Source organism: Erythrolamprus reginae, chromosome Z, assembly GCF_031021105.1.
Source record: "Erythrolamprus reginae isolate rEryReg1 chromosome Z, rEryReg1.hap1, whole genome shotgun sequence".
In the NCBI taxonomy this organism is placed as follows: Eukaryota; Metazoa; Chordata; class Lepidosauria; order Squamata; family Dipsadidae; genus Erythrolamprus; species Erythrolamprus reginae.
In genome coordinates, this window is record NC_091963.1 from 64,061,020 (window position 1) to 64,080,702 (window position 19,683).

At 42.6% G+C, this 19,683-nt stretch overlaps 1 protein-coding gene across 3 annotated transcripts in view; it reads right to left on the minus strand.

Annotated features, from left to right (window-relative positions):
* Positions 1–19,683, minus strand: part of CDK13 (cyclin dependent kinase 13) — a 220,760-nt gene that overhangs the window by 13,973 nt on the left and 187,104 nt on the right. For all 3 annotated transcript variants that reach the window (XM_070727748.1, XM_070727747.1, XM_070727746.1), the window contains 3 exons: positions 17,860–17,976; positions 16,904–17,035; positions 9,714–9,913 (listed from right to left, as the gene is read on the minus strand). In XM_070727748.1, coding sequence (XP_070583849.1) covers positions 9,714–9,913; positions 16,904–17,035; positions 17,860–17,976 — 449 coding nt within the window. The remainder of the gene's footprint in view (positions 1–9,713; positions 9,914–16,903; positions 17,036–17,859; positions 17,977–19,683) is intronic.

Sequence of the window (19,683 nt, forward strand, 5' to 3'; positions counted from 1 at the left end):
AGGTTTTTTTATTTTTTTCAAACTTTCATGATAAAATTAAACATTTTTTAAAAAACAATTAGACAGAATTATATCTAAATTCATATGGGGAGGAAAAAAGTCTAGAATTAAATTAAAATGGTTACAGGATAAACAAATGCAGGAGGGATTCAGACACCCGAACTTTGAACTTTACTTCCAAGCTTCATTATTAATATGGATAAAAGAGTGGATTGACCTTAAGAACCAAAGATTCCTGGCTCTAGAAGGATATAACTTAATACATGGATGGCACGGATTTCTCTGGAAAGAAAAAAACAGGATACCTACATATTTTAGAAATCATGCGATCAAGGATGCATTAGTGGATAGATGGAATAGGATCAAAAAAATACATTACAGGGAAATACCAAGATGGTTCTCTGGCATAGAAGCCACAACACATCTGAATACAACAGATTTAAATAAAATGGTTAATTATGAACAGATCCCTCGTTCTGGCCCATGAACTCTGCCCGGGGTATGGGTGACAAGCGAAATATGGACCCTGGGCTCAGGTTGTTGCTGCTTAATGCCAGGTAAGCTGCAAATAAAGCTCCCCTCATCCAGGATTTACTCCTGGAAGAGGAGGCCAACCTGGCATGTGTGACTGAGATCTGGCTGGGTCCAGAGGGAGGGGTTCCTCTCTCAGAAATGTGCCCAGCCCGGTTTTAGGTGTGGCACTAGACACAACCACAGGGAAGGAAGGGAGGAATAGCTACTATAGCCAGGAAGACCATCAGCCTACGCAGTCTCACTACTTCTGAAATAACGGGTTGTGAGTCCCTCCTTGTGAAGTTGGACCTAGGGGTTCAGGTGGGCCTGTTGCTCACGTACCTGCCTCCCAGCTGAGTGTAAACAGTCCTGCTTGTGCTACCTAAGGAGGTAGCCGGGCTGGTGGTGGACTGAAACTTACCGTCTAGGTTGATGCAGGAGTTCATGGCCACTATTATGGCAACCATGGACCTGACCCAATTAATTCAGGATCCAATTCATGGGGGGGGGGCACACTCTCGATATGGTATTACTCTCAGAACAGTTGAGCAATGATCTGAAATTAAGGGGCCTAGAGATTTTGCCTTTGTCACGGTCAGATCATTTCCTGTTACAGCTTGATTTTAAGGCTTCAATCCTCCCCCACAGGGAGGCGGAACTGATTATAAGGTTCTGTCCCAGATGCCTGATGGACCCAGAGGGCTTTCAGAAGGTGCTTGTGGTTTTACCTGACTCGCTTGTACACAGTTCGGCAGAGTCCCTTGCTGCTGCCTGGAATACGGTGGGGGCAGGAGCTCTAGACCTAATTGCGCCATTGCAACTTTTCTGTGGCAATAGATCCTGGAGATCTCTTTGGTTTCCCAAGGAACTCTGGGGTATGAAAGGACAGAAGAGATGTCTAGAGACACCCTGGAGGAAAAGTGAATCTGACCAAAGACTGACATGTGCTTATGTTAAGATTTACAAAGTGGCATTCAGGGCGACAAGATGTGCATATCATGTCACCATGATTGCATCTGCAGAATCCCGCACAACTGCCTTGTTTAGGATGACTCGCTCCGTTCTTAACCAGGGGGGAGTGAAAGAACCCTTGTATGGTAGCGCTGAGGACTTTAACAAGTTTTTTGCAGATAAAATCACTCAGATCCAGACAGACCTTGACTACAACTGGAACAGTGTCGGCTGACAATGAGTTAGTCAAGGTGACTGGGGCTTGTCTTAGTCCTGTTGTGTGTGGGAAGTTTGATCTGGTAACACCTGATGAAATGGACAAGCCGATCGGAGCTGTGAGCTCTGCCACCTGTTTGTTGGACCTGTGTTCCTCCTGGCTGGTTTTGGACAGCAGGGAGGTGACATGGAGCTGGATACAGAATATTGTCAACGCTTCATTGAGGGAGGGGTCCTTCCCAGCTCCCTAAAAAGAGGCAATTGTGTGCTCCCTCCTCAAGAAGCCTTCCATGGATCCAGCTGTATTTAACAACTATCATCCAGTCTCCAACCTTCCCTTTATTGGGAAGGTTGTTGAGAAGTGGTGTTGCTCCAGCTCAACGGCCCTTGGATGAAGCGGATTATCTGGGCCCTCAACAATCAGGATTCAGGCCTGGCTACAGGACGGAAACTGCTTGGTTGTGCTGACGGATGATCTCTGGCGAGCCCTGGATAGGGGTTTATCCTCTATCCTGGTGCTCCTTGACCTCTCAGCGGCTTTCGATGCCATCGACCATGGTATCCTTCTGCACCATCTAGAGAGGTTGGGAGTGGGAGGCACCGTTTTACAGAGGTTCTCCTCCTACCTCTCTTGTTGGTTGCAGTCAGTGTTAGCAGAGGGTTAGAGAATGACTCCTAGGTCCCCCAGGGATTGATGCTCATCCCCCTGCTGTTTAATATTTATATGAAACACTTGGGTAAGATCATCCGAGGGCATGGGGTGAGTTACCATCAGCTATACATCTCCACCCCTTGTCCACCCAGTGAAGCAGTGGAAGTAACGTGCCGGTGCCTGGAGGCCGTTAGGGCCTGGATGGGCGCTAACAGACTCAAGCTCAACCCCGACAAGACAGAGTGGTAGTGGGTTCTGCCTCCCAAGGACACTTCCATCCATCCTTTCATCACCTAGGGGGAAGCTTTTGCCCCCCTCACAGGGGGTCCACAACTTGGGAATCCTCCTTGATCCACAGCTGACTTTGGAACATCATCTGTTGGCTGTGGTGAGGGGGGAGTTTGCCCAAGTTTGCCTGGTGCACCAGTTGCAGCCTTATCTGGACAGGGAGTCTTTACTCAGAGTCACCCATGCCCTTATCACCTCAAGGTTTGACTACTGTAATACTCTCTACCATGGGTCTACCTTTGAAGAGTGTTCAGAAACTACAAATTGTGCAGAATGCAGCCGCATAAACGGTCATGGGCCTGCCCAAGCATGCCCATGTCTATCCAACACTACGCGGTCAGCCTTGGCTGCCACTTGGTTTCCAGACTCAATTCAAAGTGTTGGTTATGACCTACAAAGCATGGCATTGGACTGGACTATTTGCGGGATCGCCTTCTGCCGCATGGGTCCCAGCGACCAGTTTGGTCCCACAGAGTCAGCCTTTTCCAGGTCCCGTCAATTAGACAATATCATTTGGCAGAACTTAGAGGAAGAGCCTTCTTTGTGGGGGTCCCAGCCCTCTTGTATCAACTCTTCCCAAACATTCATATTGCTCCCATCCTCCCCGCCTTTCAAAAAAGTCTGAAGACTCATTGATGCTGCCAGGCCTGGGGTCATTAGATGCTATACCCTGGTCGACGAATGTATTGTGAGCTTGTTAACTGAATGGGTATGAGATTATTTTAATTGGTTCTTAGGTTTTTTAAATTATCAATTTTAATTAATTGGATTTAGGATGTAAATTGTTTCCTACATATTGTAAGCCACCCAAGTCTTCGGAGAGAGGTGGCATATAAATCTGATTAATAAATAATAAAGTAAATAAATACTGGATGAAAAGGAGAAATTAAAAACAAGACCACAAATAGAGAACCAAGGAATTAGAATTGACTGGTGGCCACATGCCCAGATTTAATCTAGACTACAAAAGATAGGGAGAACTTTGGAATTCAAAAAAACCCTTACAGTGTTAGAATTTTACTAGGAGAAGAAAAGAATTTAATTACCAAATTATATAAATTTTTACTCAAATATAAAATGGAAGAAGAGATAGTCAAGGGAAACATGATTAGCTGGGCTAGGAATATAGGGCATAATATACATTTAGATCAATGGGAAAATATATGGAAAAAAATTACTAAGTCAATAACATATGAAGAAAACATCCACAAGATGTTTTATAGATGGTATTTGGCACCAGGAGGATTAGCAAAAATGTATCCTAATCTCCTAATTTAAGAATTGTTGGAGATGTGGACATAGTGGAACGTTTTTCCCCATGTGATGGAATAAAAATAGAACATGGATTAAAGAAATTATTTCACAAAAACTAAAAATGGAACCCAAAATCTTCCTTTTAGGCATAACTGAGCAGAAAATGAAAAAAGAACACTATTACCTTATACAGCCTATAATTACAACTACAAGGATATGTATCTCCCAAAATTGGAAGAAAGGAATTGCCAACAGAATGAATTATTATTTTAAAAAAAAAAAAGATTGCAGAGCTAGATAAAATGACACAAGAATTGAAAGATGAGATGAATCGAAATATTATGAAGTATGGAAGGAATTTTATAATTGGGTAGAAAAAAGGAAGCAGAATAAAGCTATATAAAGAGGTACCACACTAAACAGCTGTAAATATATAAACAGTTATAAAAATTAAACAGTTATAAAAATATAATAGCCATTCTACAATGGCTATTGTAGAAATTATAAGAAGAATATATATATAAATATAGAGGAGAGAAAAAGACTTTACATAAAGCCAAATGAAAACTGTTGGCATCAAGCATTGTAAAAGAACACAATAAATTGGTTAGCTGTCAAGATAGACAGAAAAAAAGGGTGGGTGGATGTTTGTTACATGTTCATATGTGTTTTTCATTTTTCTATTTTTTATTTCTTTTTATTTCTCTTTTTGTGTTAGTTCAAATGTACAATACAAGACTAGTTTATAGAAATATGAAATGGATACCATGGATTATAATAATAATAATTAATAATAATTTATTAGATTTGTATGCCGCCCCTCTCCGAAGACTCGGGGCGGCTCACAACAATAATAAAAACAATATTATAACGAAACAAATCTAATATTAAAAAAGAAGCATATAAAACCCTATCATATTTAAAAACCAAATAACATATACCGTATATACTCGAGTATAAGCCGAGTTTTTCAGCCCAAAAAATGGGCTGAAAAACACAGCCTCGGCTTATACTCGGGTCATTGACAAAGTCACCACACGAGGGCGCCATTGCTTGAGCCAGAGCGAGGAGGCACCAGCTTTTGTCCCCTCTCGCACGCCATAGTTCCTCTCCCTAGCTCAAGCAGAGGCAGCCATTTGCTCCAACCGAGAGGGGAAAAAAGCAATGGTGAGTAACTATTCCTTGCTCTCTCTGCATTGGTATTTTGTGGTAGTTGCTGTCCTTGCTTGGATAGGATCTAATAATGTGTTATGAGGCAGAGCTAGACAGGAATTCTTTTTCTATCTGTCTATCTTTCTATCTATCTATTTTTCTATCTATCTATCTATCTATCTATCTATCTATCTATCTATCTGTATCTATTTCTATCTATCTATCTATCTATTTTTCTATCTGTCTGTCTGTCTATCTATCATTCTATCTATATCTATCTGTATCTATCGATCGATCTATCTATCTATCATCTATCTATCTGTATCTATTTCTATCTATCTATTTTTCTATCTTTCTATCTATCTATTTTTCTATCTATCTATCTATCTATCTATCTGTATCTATTTCTATCTATCTATCTATCTATCTATCTATCTATCTATCTATCTATCTATCTATCTATTTTTCTGTCTGTCTGTCTGTCTGTCTGTCTGTCTCTCTCTCTCTCTCTCTCTCTCTCTCTCTCTCTCTCTCTCTCTCTCTCTCTCTCTATCTATCTATCTATCTATCTATTTGGTTTTCTATGCTGATAACCTCACAGCAGCTAATGCTGAAGCTCTTCTTTGGATACACTTATTTATTTGTTTGTTTGTTTGTTTATTTATTTAATTGGATTTGTATGCAATCCCTCTCCAAGGACTCAGGGTGGCTCACAGCATATATAAAAACAGAACAATAATGTAAATCCAATTAATGATGAGAAGGAATCCAGTTTTGAAGGATTTTAACTCTTAGGTTTTAGCTTTGTTCCTGATCGAGCTACTTTTTTTACTTTTTAATTTATTGTTAATATTGTTAATTTGTTTACCCTCTTTTAAATTTACAGAGCTAGTTTACTGGTTTTCTTTAAAATAAATATTCTAAAACATGTCTCAATTAATGTAATTTTATTGTTTTCCATTTTTATAAGTTACCAGTAGCCACTGCATTTTCTAACCTCGGCTTATACTCGGGTCAATACGTTTCTCCAGTTTTTGTGGCAAAAATTGGTGCCTCAGCTTATACTCGGGTCGGCTTATACTCGAGTATATACGGTACATACCAAACATAAAATTATGTACAGTGATACCTGGTCTTATGAACCCCTCTTCATACGAAATTTCCATGATATGAACCCAGTATTTAAGATTTTTTTGCCTCTTCTTCCAAACTATTTTCACCTTACGAACCCGAGTCGCCGCTGCTGGGATGCCCCGAAGGGCTGGGATTTCCCTGGGAATCCCTGCCTCTGAAATTCTGTTGCCAGCCAAAGCGCCCGTTCTTACATTGTTGGGATTTCCCTGAGTTGTGGGGGAGAATAGCAGTGTGTGTGGGGGGACATAAACGGGAGGCAGGGACTCATGGAGTTCAAGAGAGGAGAAAGTTGTGGGGAGATGAGCAGAGTGGGGAGACAAAAACGGGAGAGAAAGACATGGAGCTCAAGAGAGGAATAAGTTGTGGAGGAGATGAGCAGAGTGGGGGGACAAAAACAGAAGGGAAAGACTCATGGAGCTCAAGAGAGGAGAATGTTGTGTCAGAGGGGAGCAGAGTACGGGGGAGGAAAACGGGAGGCAAAGACTCATGGAGATCAAGAGAGGAGAATGTTGTGGGGGAGATGAGCAGAGTGGGGGGGACAAAAATGGGAGGCAAAGAGTCATGGAGCTCAAGAGAGGAGAAAGTTGTGGGGGAGATGAGCAGAGTGGGGGGGGGACAAAAACGGGAGGCAAAGACTCATGGAGCTCAAGAGAGGAGAAAGTTGTGAGGGAGATGAGCAGAATGGGGGGGATAAAATCGGGAGGCAAAGACTCATGGAGCTCAAGAGAGGAGAAAGTTGTGGGGGAGATGAGCAGAGTGGGGGAGGACAAAAACGGGAGGCAGAAACTCATGGATCTGAATAGAAGAGCAAAGTGTGGGGAAGATGAGCTGAGTGGGGGGGGGGACAAAAATGGGCGGCAGGGACCCACGGAGCTCAAGAGAGGCTCTTTTCACCTTGCTTCGTTGGGACTGCCACCTCTCACTGTCCCTCCCCCCACTCCGTTCGCCTCAGTTTTTACTGTCCGCTGCTTTAAAAAAAAAAGCCTTAATGTTTTGGATTTTTCTAATGGGCTTGCACGCATTATTCGCTTTTCCATTGATTCCTATGGGAAACATTGTTTCATCTTATGAACTTTTCACCTTACAAACCTCATCCCGGAATCAATTAAGTTCGTAAGACGAGGTATTACTGTACTGTCTTTTTAATTGTATACAATTTGAATAAAACATTTTTCTAAAAATATATTTTCATTTCCCTCTATATTTTATATTATGATATATTAATAACAAATTAATTTTAAAAATGAAATAGCTATTCCAAGACAGAATTACTTGTGGGATAATTTTCAAATTATTAAAGTTATCTTGAGCCTATTTTGCATCTGGAATCTTATGTGGAACCCTAAGAAATAGATGTTATAATTTTTATTATTGGGATTCATCTCTAAGCTTGGAAAAATGCAGCAACACGCCTAAAATAATATATTTCGATAATGTCTCAGGAACAGCAATGAATTCTTTTTCAGAATCACAACTATTGAGGAAAAATAAAATAAAATGATTTCTGTAATTTCAATAGTCAAGATATATTATTTACAAATCTAATAATTATTTGCAGGTGGGCAAATCTAGGAAGAGAACAGTCGGATTTTGATTTTACCAAGCACATGTATTCCAGGCATAAATATTTTGGGATGGGAGATAATGGGAGAAAAAATTAACAATATCCATGAAAATATTTATAAAGGGAAGAATAGTGTTCTATTCTCAGGTCTCCGATAAATTTCCAAGTTCCAAAAAATCACTTCTTTGAAATAAAACTCACTTTCTCTTTTTTTCAAACAAGCAGGATATATATAAATTGCAATGCAGAGTCAAGTAGCATGAAGTAAAAACAGTTCTATCTCATTAAGAAATCAGCCTCGGCTCGGGATCTGGGAAGCGCGCCAAAATCCAATCCTTCTAAATTCCTAGATAACACACACTGCTCATAAATCAAAGCATAATCAGAAGCTCACCACCAACTTTTGCGAGCAAAGGGAAAACAGCTCAGAATATCTTGGGAGACAAAGACCATGATTTTTAGCATTTGTTTTCAGGTATGCCAGAGTTTCTTGGCTCTTCCATGTAACAAACGTTGTGAATCCATGCCCCCTTTTCCCAGACACCCTTCTTTATATAGCCTAGAAGTGATATCACACCTCAAAGAGTTAAGACTGTGGATTAATACCTCCTAGTTTGGATCTCCTCTCGCCTTTTAGCCATTCTTTGAAAGCGTGGGTTAATGTACATATCTTCCCTTAATATGCCTTCCTGACTATGGGACAGAGACCAATTTCCCATTGTCACATCAGCCCCCTCTGGCTCTCACCAGTCACTGTCTGCCTCTCTCTCCCTCAGCTTCCTCTGACATCCCCCCTGGCCCAGGATATCCTGAGGGGTCTGGTTCATCCTCTTCAGAATCAGGCATGACCTGAGATTGACAAGGATCACTCACAACAGAAAGCAATAGAAAGATCCAGGAAAAAACAAAGAAGCAAGCATCTATAAATAAATGTAAATTAACTGAATTAATAACTAGTGCTTAATATTATTTGTCTCTAAAATAAAGTTCCATTTATCAAGTAAACAATCTCACTGCCACATGCTATCCTTCCTTATAAAGTAGCAAGAGGAAATACAGTAGAATCTCGGGTCATGAACACTTTTGACCACAGCCAAACCGGGTGCTCTCGTCATGAAAATATCGTCAGGTGTTAATCAAACAGCCATGGCAATTTTCCCTGCCACAGAGATTTCCCCTTCTGCACCATTTTGGGGGGTGGGGTACGTGCATTCACAGTCAGTCTTGCTTCTGGTCATGACCAAATCGGGTTGCGACTGAAATACTGGAACAGATTACGGTCATGACCAAAGGTTCCACTGTATTACTTAATTGCAATGGTAAGGTAGAACCCAACTGGAGAAATAAAATAAAGTGGATAGGTAATTGACAGGGGAAAAAAAAAAGAAATTAAGCCCAGTTACGATTCTTATTATAAAAATATTTTATAGTTATATACTAATTAATCTTCAAGCCGACTTCCAAGTTTTGAAAGCCAGAGCTTTGGATTCTTTTATATTTTATCTAATTTATTTCCTTTTTAGTGTTTCTTTTGGTCTAAATCACTTCTCCTAAAAAAATGTCCATCTAAGTTACAGGTAGTTTTATATTTATGACTGTAAGGGAGCTTAAAATTTACATCATAAAATGTAATGGTCATTAGTTGAGGCACTCATATAATAGACCAGTTTTAAAACATTTTTGTAGCTGTTATTAAGTGAGTCAATGAATTCTTCTAAATCTTTTCCCCAAAAACTGATTGACAAGGTCGGCTTCTTGTGAAACTCTCATAAATTGCATCATGTAACCACAAAATGTTGCAAATAGCTGTAAATACCACATCAGTTACCAAGCATCCAAAATGTGATGCTATAACTGTAGTGGAGTGCTGCCATCAGAATGTCATAAATATCTTTTGGAGGATCCACTGTAACTTCAAATGGTCACTAAGTGAGCAGTTATTAAATGAGGATTATCTTATATTTGGTAAAGAAAAATGAAAAAAATTACCAAGTGCAATATTAGAATTGCTCTGCATCTTCAGTTGTGAAGAGGTCTGCAAACCCTGGGGGGTGTTTGCTCTACTATCATCCATTCCTAAAGATAAATCCTTTCTTGGAACTTTAGCTGCATCGTCAGTCATGCCCATTTGCTTTTGTCTTCTACGTTTCTTACTCCATAGTTCATGGCAATCTTGCCATAAAGGAAGACTATCAAGAAAACAAATAGTTATTTCAGTATACAATCATCACGACAAGGATCTTAAAGGACAAAATTTTAAAAGGACAAAAAAATTAAGAGCCAGTAGTTAACTATTATGAAAAAGAGCTCAAGAAACCATTATCTGGAAACAGGAGAAGCATGTCAACACACTAGCCAACTGACAGACCAGGCCAGGATTTGATAAAACTGTAAGGTTGTTTGTTGGAGCTTTTGCACAAAACCTAATACTAAGTACTTTGGAAATGGACATCCTTAAAGTATGTCTTGCTGTTGTTATTAAGAAGCTTTTGATAGACTATGAAAAATTGGTATGTAGGCTTTTTAGGTTATGCTTTTAATTCTGTATGCTTTTAGCTAATATCTTCCGGTTCTGGTGGGTAGCAGGAAGGAGGGGAGGAGACTGCTGCTCCACCGGACTATTGTGAAATACCATTAAATACAGGAAAACGTTTAGTTTAGTTTAGCAGCCTGTGGCAACTACAGTGAGGTGAGAAGCTTCTGCTTCAGAAGAGCTGCATCCCGTATCTTTCCGTAGCATTTTCATTTTTACCAGGGAGACATCGGAACTTGATCAGCTGTAACTCGGAAAATGGCGGATGTCATTTAATTCTGCATCTGCCGCAAGCTGCCACTAGCGACCCAGGGACAGTGACTGAGAGCTGGCTGCAAGATCAAACCAGAGAGAAGGCCTGCATGCCTCTAAATAGCTGTATGCTGTATGCCGAATCTCCCCGTGGCATTCCTGATCATCTTTTTGCTGCCGAACTCGATTAGCTGGGATTCTGAAAATGGTGGCCGTCATTTCATTCTGCGGCCGCTGCAAGTGATTGAGGAGCAGAGAGCAAGAGCTGGGCTTTAAGACCAAGCCAGACAGCCAGGCAGACGGCCAGATGGACCTGGGAGGCTGTGGTGCCAAATGGTGGGGGTGCCCAGCATCGGAGGGACCGTTGGAGCCATTGGAGTGAAGGACCCTGTTGGAGCTGTCATTACCAAGAGGGCTGACATTATCGAGGGAAAGGAGGCCGCAGTAGAGAGAGAGGGAAGGCGGAGGAGAAGGCGAGAAGCTGTTCTGAGGCTGTTTGGCACTACTGAGAGATTGTGCGGGACCTCAGTGAGAGGGGAGTGTGAAGAACTGACGATGTTGCCCAGTGACAACGGTAATTATCACAGGGCGACTGGAGTGACCGACGACAGCCGTGGGAGCTGTAGAGACGCAGGAGTCCGAGTTAATAATAATTTGAGACACAATTTACGAGCTGGGAGTGCCGGGCTGTGGCAGCGGCCAGCACTAAAGAGATCTTTTTCCCCAGGGACTCATTATTTAAGGACTTGAACCTTTATGCCGGACTTTTCCAGAACTTAATTGATCCAGAGTCTGGAGCCACCTAGCTGTTGATGGCCTAAGAACTGCTAACTAATTGATTTTTAACTGATTTTCCACTGTATTTTGCTTTTCTAAATATTTAATAATTTAATAATTTGACATTTAGTACTAGTTTTAGAGTAATTGGTAATTAATTAGTATTAATCTGTATTTTTAAAGCCATATCTCACACTATTTTTAATTAAATTATTGGTTTTTTAAAAAATTGATGGATAATTGGGGCAGGTGTAATAATATGTATGGAATGAATGATTGGTATGGGTGGGATGGCTGGGGTGGGTGGGATTATGATAAGGATGAGGTGAATGGGAATGGTAGGCCAAATAATGACATATTTGGCCTACGTGATGCTAGAAAGGCAAGAGGGGAGGGGGCACCTATCTCTGGGGTGGAGAGGGTCAGAATATCCCTGTGATGCTGGGGAGAGGCAGATGTGGCGGGAGCCATGGAGCTAGCCGGTCCAGGGGAAGGAGAGATCGCTGCTTAATAGCGATTCCTTGTTCCGGCTCCTTGAGCTCAACCCAGGGTACTGGTGACGAGTATAATTCTGGCCCTGGCCTCACACGGCTGCTACTCAATGTGAGGTCGGTGGTAAATAAAGCTCTCCTCATCCGGGATCTGATCCTGGAGGAGGAGGCCAACCTTGCATGTGTGACTGAAACCTGTCTGGGCCCAGAGGGAGCAGTTCCTCTCTCTGAAATTTGCCCAGCCGGGTTTCAGATTTGGCATCAGCCTTGACCCCAGGGAAGGGGGGGAGGAGTGGCTATTATAGCCAGAGAGAGCCTTTGCCTATGTAGAGTAGACTCGTTGTTCCAGAGATTGCGGGTTGTGAATCCCTCCTGGTGAAGTTGGACTTAGGAGTTCAGGTGGGCTTGTTGCTCACGTGCCTACCTCCCAGATGCATGTCAACATCCCTGCCTGTGCTGCTCGAGGAGGTAGCCAGGCTGGCGGTGGGGTTCCCCAGACTTCTTGTCTTGGGGGACTTTAAACTACCGTCGCTCGGTGAAACCTCTGGGCTAGCGCAGGAGTTCATGGCCACCATGACAGCCATGGACCTGACTCAAGTAGTACAGGGTCCGACTCACAAGGGGGGGGGATGCACCCAACATGGTATTCCTCTCTGAGCAACTGAGTAATGGTCTAAGACTAAGGGGCTTAGAAGCATTGCCTTTGTCATGGTCAGACCATTTTCTACTGCGGCTTGACTTCCTGGCTCCAATCCTCTCCTGCAGGGAGGCAGAACCGACTAGGTGGCTCTGCCCCAGACACCTGATGAACCAGAGGGCTTTCAAAGGGCGCTTGGGGTTATACCAGATGCACTCGTCCAGCGGATTCTTGTGCCGTGGCCTGGAATAAGGCTGCGATGGAGGCTCTTGACCAGATTGCGCCGCTGCGATCTCTCCATGGCACTAGACCCTGGAGAGCTCCTTGGTTTACCAAGGAGCTCCGGGAGTTGAAATGCCAGAAGAGACGTCTAGAGAAGCGATGGAGGAAGAGTAAGTCCGAATCCGACTGAACACTTGTCTGAAACTAAGGGGCTTAGAAGCATTGCCTTTGTCATGGTCGGACCATTTTCTACTACGGCTTGACTTCCTGGCTCCACTCCTTCCCCGCAGGGAGGCGGAACCGATTAAGTTGTTCCGCCCCAGACGCCTGATGGACCCAGAGGGCTTTCAGAAGGCGCTTGCGGTTATTCCAGATGCACTCGTCCACAGATCGGCGGAGTCTCTTGCGGAGGCCTGGAACAAGGCTGCAGCGGAGGCTCTTGATCGGATTGCGCCTCTGCGACCTCTCCATGGCGCTAGACCCCTTAGAGCTCCATGGTTCAACGAGGAGCTCCGGGAGTTGAAACGCCAGAAGAAACGTCTAGAGAAGTGATGGAGGAAGAGTAAGTCTGAATCTGATCGAACACTTGTAAGAGCTTTTATTAAGACTTACAAAGTGACACTCAAGGAGGCAAGATGTGCATATCATGCTGCCTTGATTGCATCAGCGGAATCCCGCCCTGCCGCTCTGTTTAGGTTGACCCACTCTCTTCTTAACCAGGGGGGAGTTGGGGAGCCCTTACAGAGTAGTGCCAAGGATTTTAACACGTTTTTCGCTGATAAAATCGCTCGAATCCGGGCGGACCTCGACTCTAATTGGAAAACAGAGTCGACTGACAACGAGTCAGTCGAGGTGACTGGGGCCCATACTTGTCCACCTGTCTGGGAAGAGTTTGATCTGGTGACACCTGATGAAGTGGACAAGGCAATTGGAGCTGTGAGTTCCACCACCTGCTTACTGGATCCGTGTCCCTCCTGGCTGGTTTCGGCCAGCAGGGAGGTGACACGGAGCTGGGTACAGGAGATTGTCAATGCTTCCTTGGGGAGGGGGTCCTTTACAACACCCTATAAAGAGGCGCTTGTGCACCCCCTCCTCAAGAAGCCCTCCCTGGACCCAGCCATACTTAATAACTATCGTCCAGTCTCCAACCTTCCCTTTATGGGGAAGGTTGTTGAGAAGGTGGTGGCGCTCCAGCGATCCTTGGAAGAAGCCGATTATCTAGGTCCCCAGCAGTCGGGTTTCAGGCCTGGTTACAGCACGGAAACTGCTTTGGTCGCGTTGATGGATGATCTCTGGCGGGCCCGGGACAGGGGTTTATCCTCTGTCCTGGTGCTTCTTGACCTCTCAGCGGCTTTCGATACCATCGACCATGGTATCCTTCTGCGCCGGCTGGAGGGGTTGGGAGTGGGAGGCACTGTTCTTCAGTGGTTCTCCTCCTACCTCTCCGGTCGGTCACAGTGGGGGGCCAGAGGTCGACCCCGAGGTCTCTCCCTTGTGGGGTGCCTCAGGGGTCGTTCCTCTCCCCCCTGTTATTCAATATCTACATGAAACTGCTGGGTGAGATCATCGAAGGGCATGGGGTGAGGTATCATCAGTACGCTGATGATACCCAGCTTTACATCTCCACCCCATGTCCAATCAACGAAGAAGTGGAAGTGATGTGCCGGTGTCTGGAGGCAGTTGGGGCCTGGATGGGTGTCAACAGACTCAAACTCAACCCTGATAAGATGGAGTGGCTGTGGGTTTTGCCTCCCAAGGACAATTTCATCTGTCCGTCCATCACCCTGGGGGGGGGGGAATTATTGATCCCCTCGGAGAGGGTCCGCAACTTGGGCCTTTTCCTCGATCCACAGCTCACATTAGAGAACCATCTTTCAGCTGTGGCGAGCGGGCGTTTGCCCAGGTTCATCTGGTGCACCAGTTGCGGCCCTATTTGGACCGGGAGTCACTGCTCACAGTCACTCATATCCTCATCACCTCGAGGTTCGACTACTGTAACGCTCTCTACATGGTGCTATCTCTGAAGAGTGTTCGGAAACTTCAGATCATGCAGAATGCAGCTGCGAGAGCAATCATGGGCTTCCCCAGGCATGCCCATGTTACACCAACACTCCGCAGTCTGCGTTGGTTGCTGATCAGTTTCCGGTCACAATTCAAAGTGTTGGTTATGACCTATAAAGAAAGCCCTTCAGGGCATCGGACCAGAATATTTCCAGGACCACCTTCTGCTGCACGAATCCCAGCAACCGATTAGGTCCCACAGAGTGGGCCTTCTCCGGGTCCCGTCAACTAAACAATGTCGGTTGGTGGGCCCCGGGGGAAGAGCCTTCTCTGTGGCGGCCCTGACCCTCTGGAATCAACTCCCCCCAGAGATTATTATTATTATTTATTAAATTTGTATGCCGCCCCTCTCCGCAGACTGCCCCCACCCTCCTTGCCTTTCGCAAACTCCTCAAAACCCACCTCTGCTGTCAGGCATGGGGAAATTGATTCCCCTGGGCCATTTCCACTTTATGTATGGTCTGTATGAGATGTATGATTGTTTTTATGTTAAGGGTTTTAAACTGTTTTAAATATTGGATTTGTACTCTTTTCTTGTTGTGAGCCGCTAATAATAATGTTTAAAACACTCTCACTGTTTCTAGATCAAAAAGAACTAATTACCTAGGTGCCTAATTATTGTCCTGAGACTCTTCTACCTACTACATATATTTTCAGGAAATCAGAAAAAGAAATTCCACTAAATGATGTGTGCATATTATCTCATCATAAAATCTCATCTTTTTAAAAATCATGCAAAATAGGCACTCAATTCCTGTCACTAAGTCCCTGAAGATTAGAGAAAAAGAAAACTGCTTGACTATAATTGGGACTCATAAAACTAGTCTAGTTGTATAAGATGAAGGAAACTAATTCTACTTCTCTAAAACCAAATTTGGAGACAAATGGAACCGATCTTGATTCCATCATTTTCAATTAAATAAAAATATGTGGGCAAAACCAAAAAAAACTTGCTACTTATCATTTAACTAAACTTATTTCTTTTTTAAAATTCTTTGTTACTGAGATGTTAAAGTTCAGAACTGTTGTTTCTATATACTTGTGTGAATTATGTTTTATATTTTAAGAAGGTAAACAAATACAAAGGTGTGCATTGAGTAGGGAATACATATTATAGAAAATTGCTGGGTTGTAAACTTTTCCAGATAAAGTTTGAAATATTTTCCAGCTATGTTTTTGCTACTAAGGTAATGTGGTATATACTGAAGTGAACCCACTGGGATCCTTACTCTTTCAGTGGGCTCAGTTCTCTGGTTGTTGTACTGTAAAATCTTTAGGAGATTAATAAATTCAATTTCAACAATATGTTTACACTATATCATGCTAGCTCAGGAATTCTGGGAGTTAAGTCCACATGTCATAGAAGAGCCAACTTTGCCTACCCCTGCACTATACAGTCATAAAATGTAGTAAACCTTGATCCAATGGGCAACCAAAAATGAGTGTATGTATATGTATCTATCTATGTGTGTGTGTGTGTGTAACCCTTCCCTGGTACAGAGCTCAAGGGATTGGATACTGTAGCCTAGAGGTTAATTCTCTGCCTTACAAGGCAAAGGTTGCAGGTTCAAGTCCCAGTGAGGGGTATAGCTAGCTGATGAGGCCAAAATAAGGCCGAAATAGATCTATCCTAGTCTCCCTTAATTTTCAAATTCAGCCAAAACATGTGACACTCACACACACACAAACATATATATATGTTTGTGCATATATAGCTGCCGGATGAAATCCCAATAAGGGTGTGGCTAGCTGATGAGGCCAGAACAAGGCCAAAATGGTGCCATCCTAATCTCCTTTAATTTTAAAATTTCAGCAAAAAACATGTGATACATACATACATACATACATACGTATGTAGATTGTTGTGAGTTCGGGTTTTGCCCCGTGTAATATTTTGAATGTCTATGCGACATTTTGGTGAAATCACATTCACCATCATCAGGCTGAAGTTGTAAGCTTTGTGCTGCTGTAAATGTTTGCTGTTGCAAACAAACTATATTTACAGCAGCACGAAGCTTACAACTTCAACCTGATGATGGTGAATGTGATTTCACCGAAACGTCGCATAGACATTCAAAATATTACACGGGGCAAAACCCGAACTCACAACAATCTACATACATATATATAGTACGTGGCTTCTACTGGTAGAAATGAGTTTTATTTTGTAGAAAAATAAACTCAACTAAGAAGAAATTCCACTTACTCTGGTGGAGGCATCTTTGAAGGGTCCACATCTCTCAGAAATTCACACTGAAGTGCCTGTTCTGCTGTGCAGCGTTTGCTGGGATCAAGAGCAAGCATATAATCAAAGAGATCTAGGGCAGCTGCAGGAATACTGCAAAATTAAAAAAAACCAAAGTCAAAAAAACAAAATAATGTTCTTTTAAAGACTTCAAAATTTTTCTTCCTTTTTTGACTTAGCATTTAAAGGTGATTATCCTTGTTTTCATTATGAGATCTCAGATAATTGACATATTTTTTACATAAATTGATATGCTCAATTTTAATGCTACACTAGAAGAATCCATACTTGTCTATACAATGTAATGTTAAATATGTTAAATATAACAATATTTGAATAAAAAGTGTTGCTTCTAAAGTTGTCAAATGGCACTAGAAATTCTGACAAGTCTTTTAGCAGCTGTTCTTTCCTTTCAGTTGGTAGAAATTGCTATGAGAAATAGTTATATTGTTATTGTTTGTCAAATAGAAGGCTGAAATGTGCATTTGTCACAGCATTTTAAGCAACATGCTTTAATTGAACATTTGACCGCTAAAGGAGTTCTCCAACTAAAATTTAATTCCAAATACTTATGGCAGTAACGATGACATGAAAACTGCATGCTGGAACCAAAGAATGTAAAACTGGTAAACTGGGAAAAGTGATTTGCTTGAATAACAGCATAACTTTGAACTAACAATGAATGAATTTCGTATGAGAAATATAGATTAATTCAGTATTACTACAGTCTATCTCAATAAATTTTCTGTTGTTTCTTAATTTGGATCTACCTAGTCTGGAGTATCTTTTGTTGTCTATAAATTTTGCTTCTTTTCAAAGGATCAGAAGGATTACATAAATACAGTATATGAAAATCATAACAACAAAAATCATAAATAGGGTAGAAAACATTATATTTTAAATAGTTAAATTCTTACAAAGCAAACTCTTCCCTCAGTCTTCGACGATATTGCTTCTTTGGTTTCATGGTATTGAAATATGCCAATTTTATAACATCAGGCCATACTGCAGGACAAGGACTCCCACATATGCGGCTATGTAATAACAATATATATCATAAAATTAACAAGTACCACAAAGATTATTGCATCAAACATTGATTTAATTAAACAATGCCACTCATCTACACAATTAAATAAACTTTAAAAGATCGAATTAATTTTAAATTGTAAGAATATCCTATCTGTAAAGAATTTGTTTGCCAATAAAGGTGTGTATATGTATGTATGCATGCGTGTGTGTGTGTGTGTGTGTGTGTGTGTATGTGTGTATATATATATATATATATATATATATATATATATGTGAATGATGAGGCAGCAGCCATCTCGATCACCGGAACATAGAAACTTTAATAAAACCACTTAGCTTTCGTTAGCGTGCTGCTAACTTCGTCAGAGTTTTAAAATGCCATGGGAGACAAACATCTTTATAAAGCATTACTCAGTCTGCTCATTGCCCGCGTCACGGGGCCACACCCTTCCCTCCCCCCTGCGGTAAGCCTAATTGTGGGCTTAATCATGCTGGCTGAAGGGAGATCTACCTCTTTTGCTCGTGTTTGTTGCCTTTTTCCCTCCCCAAGGGAGGGGGTGGAATTGTGAGGCTTAATCCTGCTGGCTGTAGGGGGACCTGCCGCTTTTACTCGTGTCTGTTGCCTTTTTCCCTCCCCATTCACGTATGTACCTGGAACTCGCATTTTTAGGACTATTCTTTATATATATATATATATATATATATATATATATATATATATATATATATATATATATATATTTTCGTAGATTTTCACGGGTACAGGTATGACGATCTTGGTATATTCGGGTATACAGTGATCCCTCGAGTTTCGCGATCCCGATCTTCGCGAAACGCTATATCGCGATTTTAAAAAAAACATTAATTAAAAAAAAAAAAAACCACTTCCGGGTTTGGCTTCAGGACTCAGCTGGGAAGCGGCGCGGCTGTTTTAAAAGGTCGCAGCCGGCCTGGGGGGCTTCCCAGCACCCCCCCGAACCCCCAACCTGGGTTCGGGGGGGTGCTGGGAAGCCCCCCAGGCCGGCTGTGACCTTTTAAAACAGCCGCGCCGCTTCCCAGTTGAGTCCTGAAGCCAAACGCCAAAGGTGAACTTCCGCGTTTGGCTTCAGGACTCAGCTGGGAAGCGGCGCGGCTGTTTTAAAAGGTCGCAGCCGGCCTGGGGGGCTTCCCAGCACCCCCCCGAACCCCCAACCTGGGTCTTCCCGGCCGCCCACGCAAAGGGGAAACCCCGGCTCCTCGCTGATGCCCGCCGCTCGCCCGCCCGCCAGCAAGAGGGGGAAGACCCAGGGAAGGTTCCTTCGGCCGCCCAGCAGCTGATCTACTCAGTAGCGCAGCAGCAGCGAGGAGCCAAATCGGGGTTTCCCCTTTGCGTGGGCGGCGGGGAACGCAAACTCCACCATCTACGCATGCGCGGCCATAGAAAAAAGGGCGCGCATGCGCAGATGGTGTTTTTACTTCCGCAACCCTACATCGTGAAAAATCGATTATCGCGAGGGGTCTTGGAACGGAACCTTCGCGATAATAGAGGGATCACTGTGTGTGTGTGTGTGTGTGTGTGTGTGTATATATATATATATATATATATATATATATATATATATATATATATATGTCACATGTTTTTTTTGCTGAATTTGAAAATTTGAAAATATACATGTAGATTGTTCTGAGTTTGGGTTTTGCCCCGTGTAATATTTTGATATTTTGTC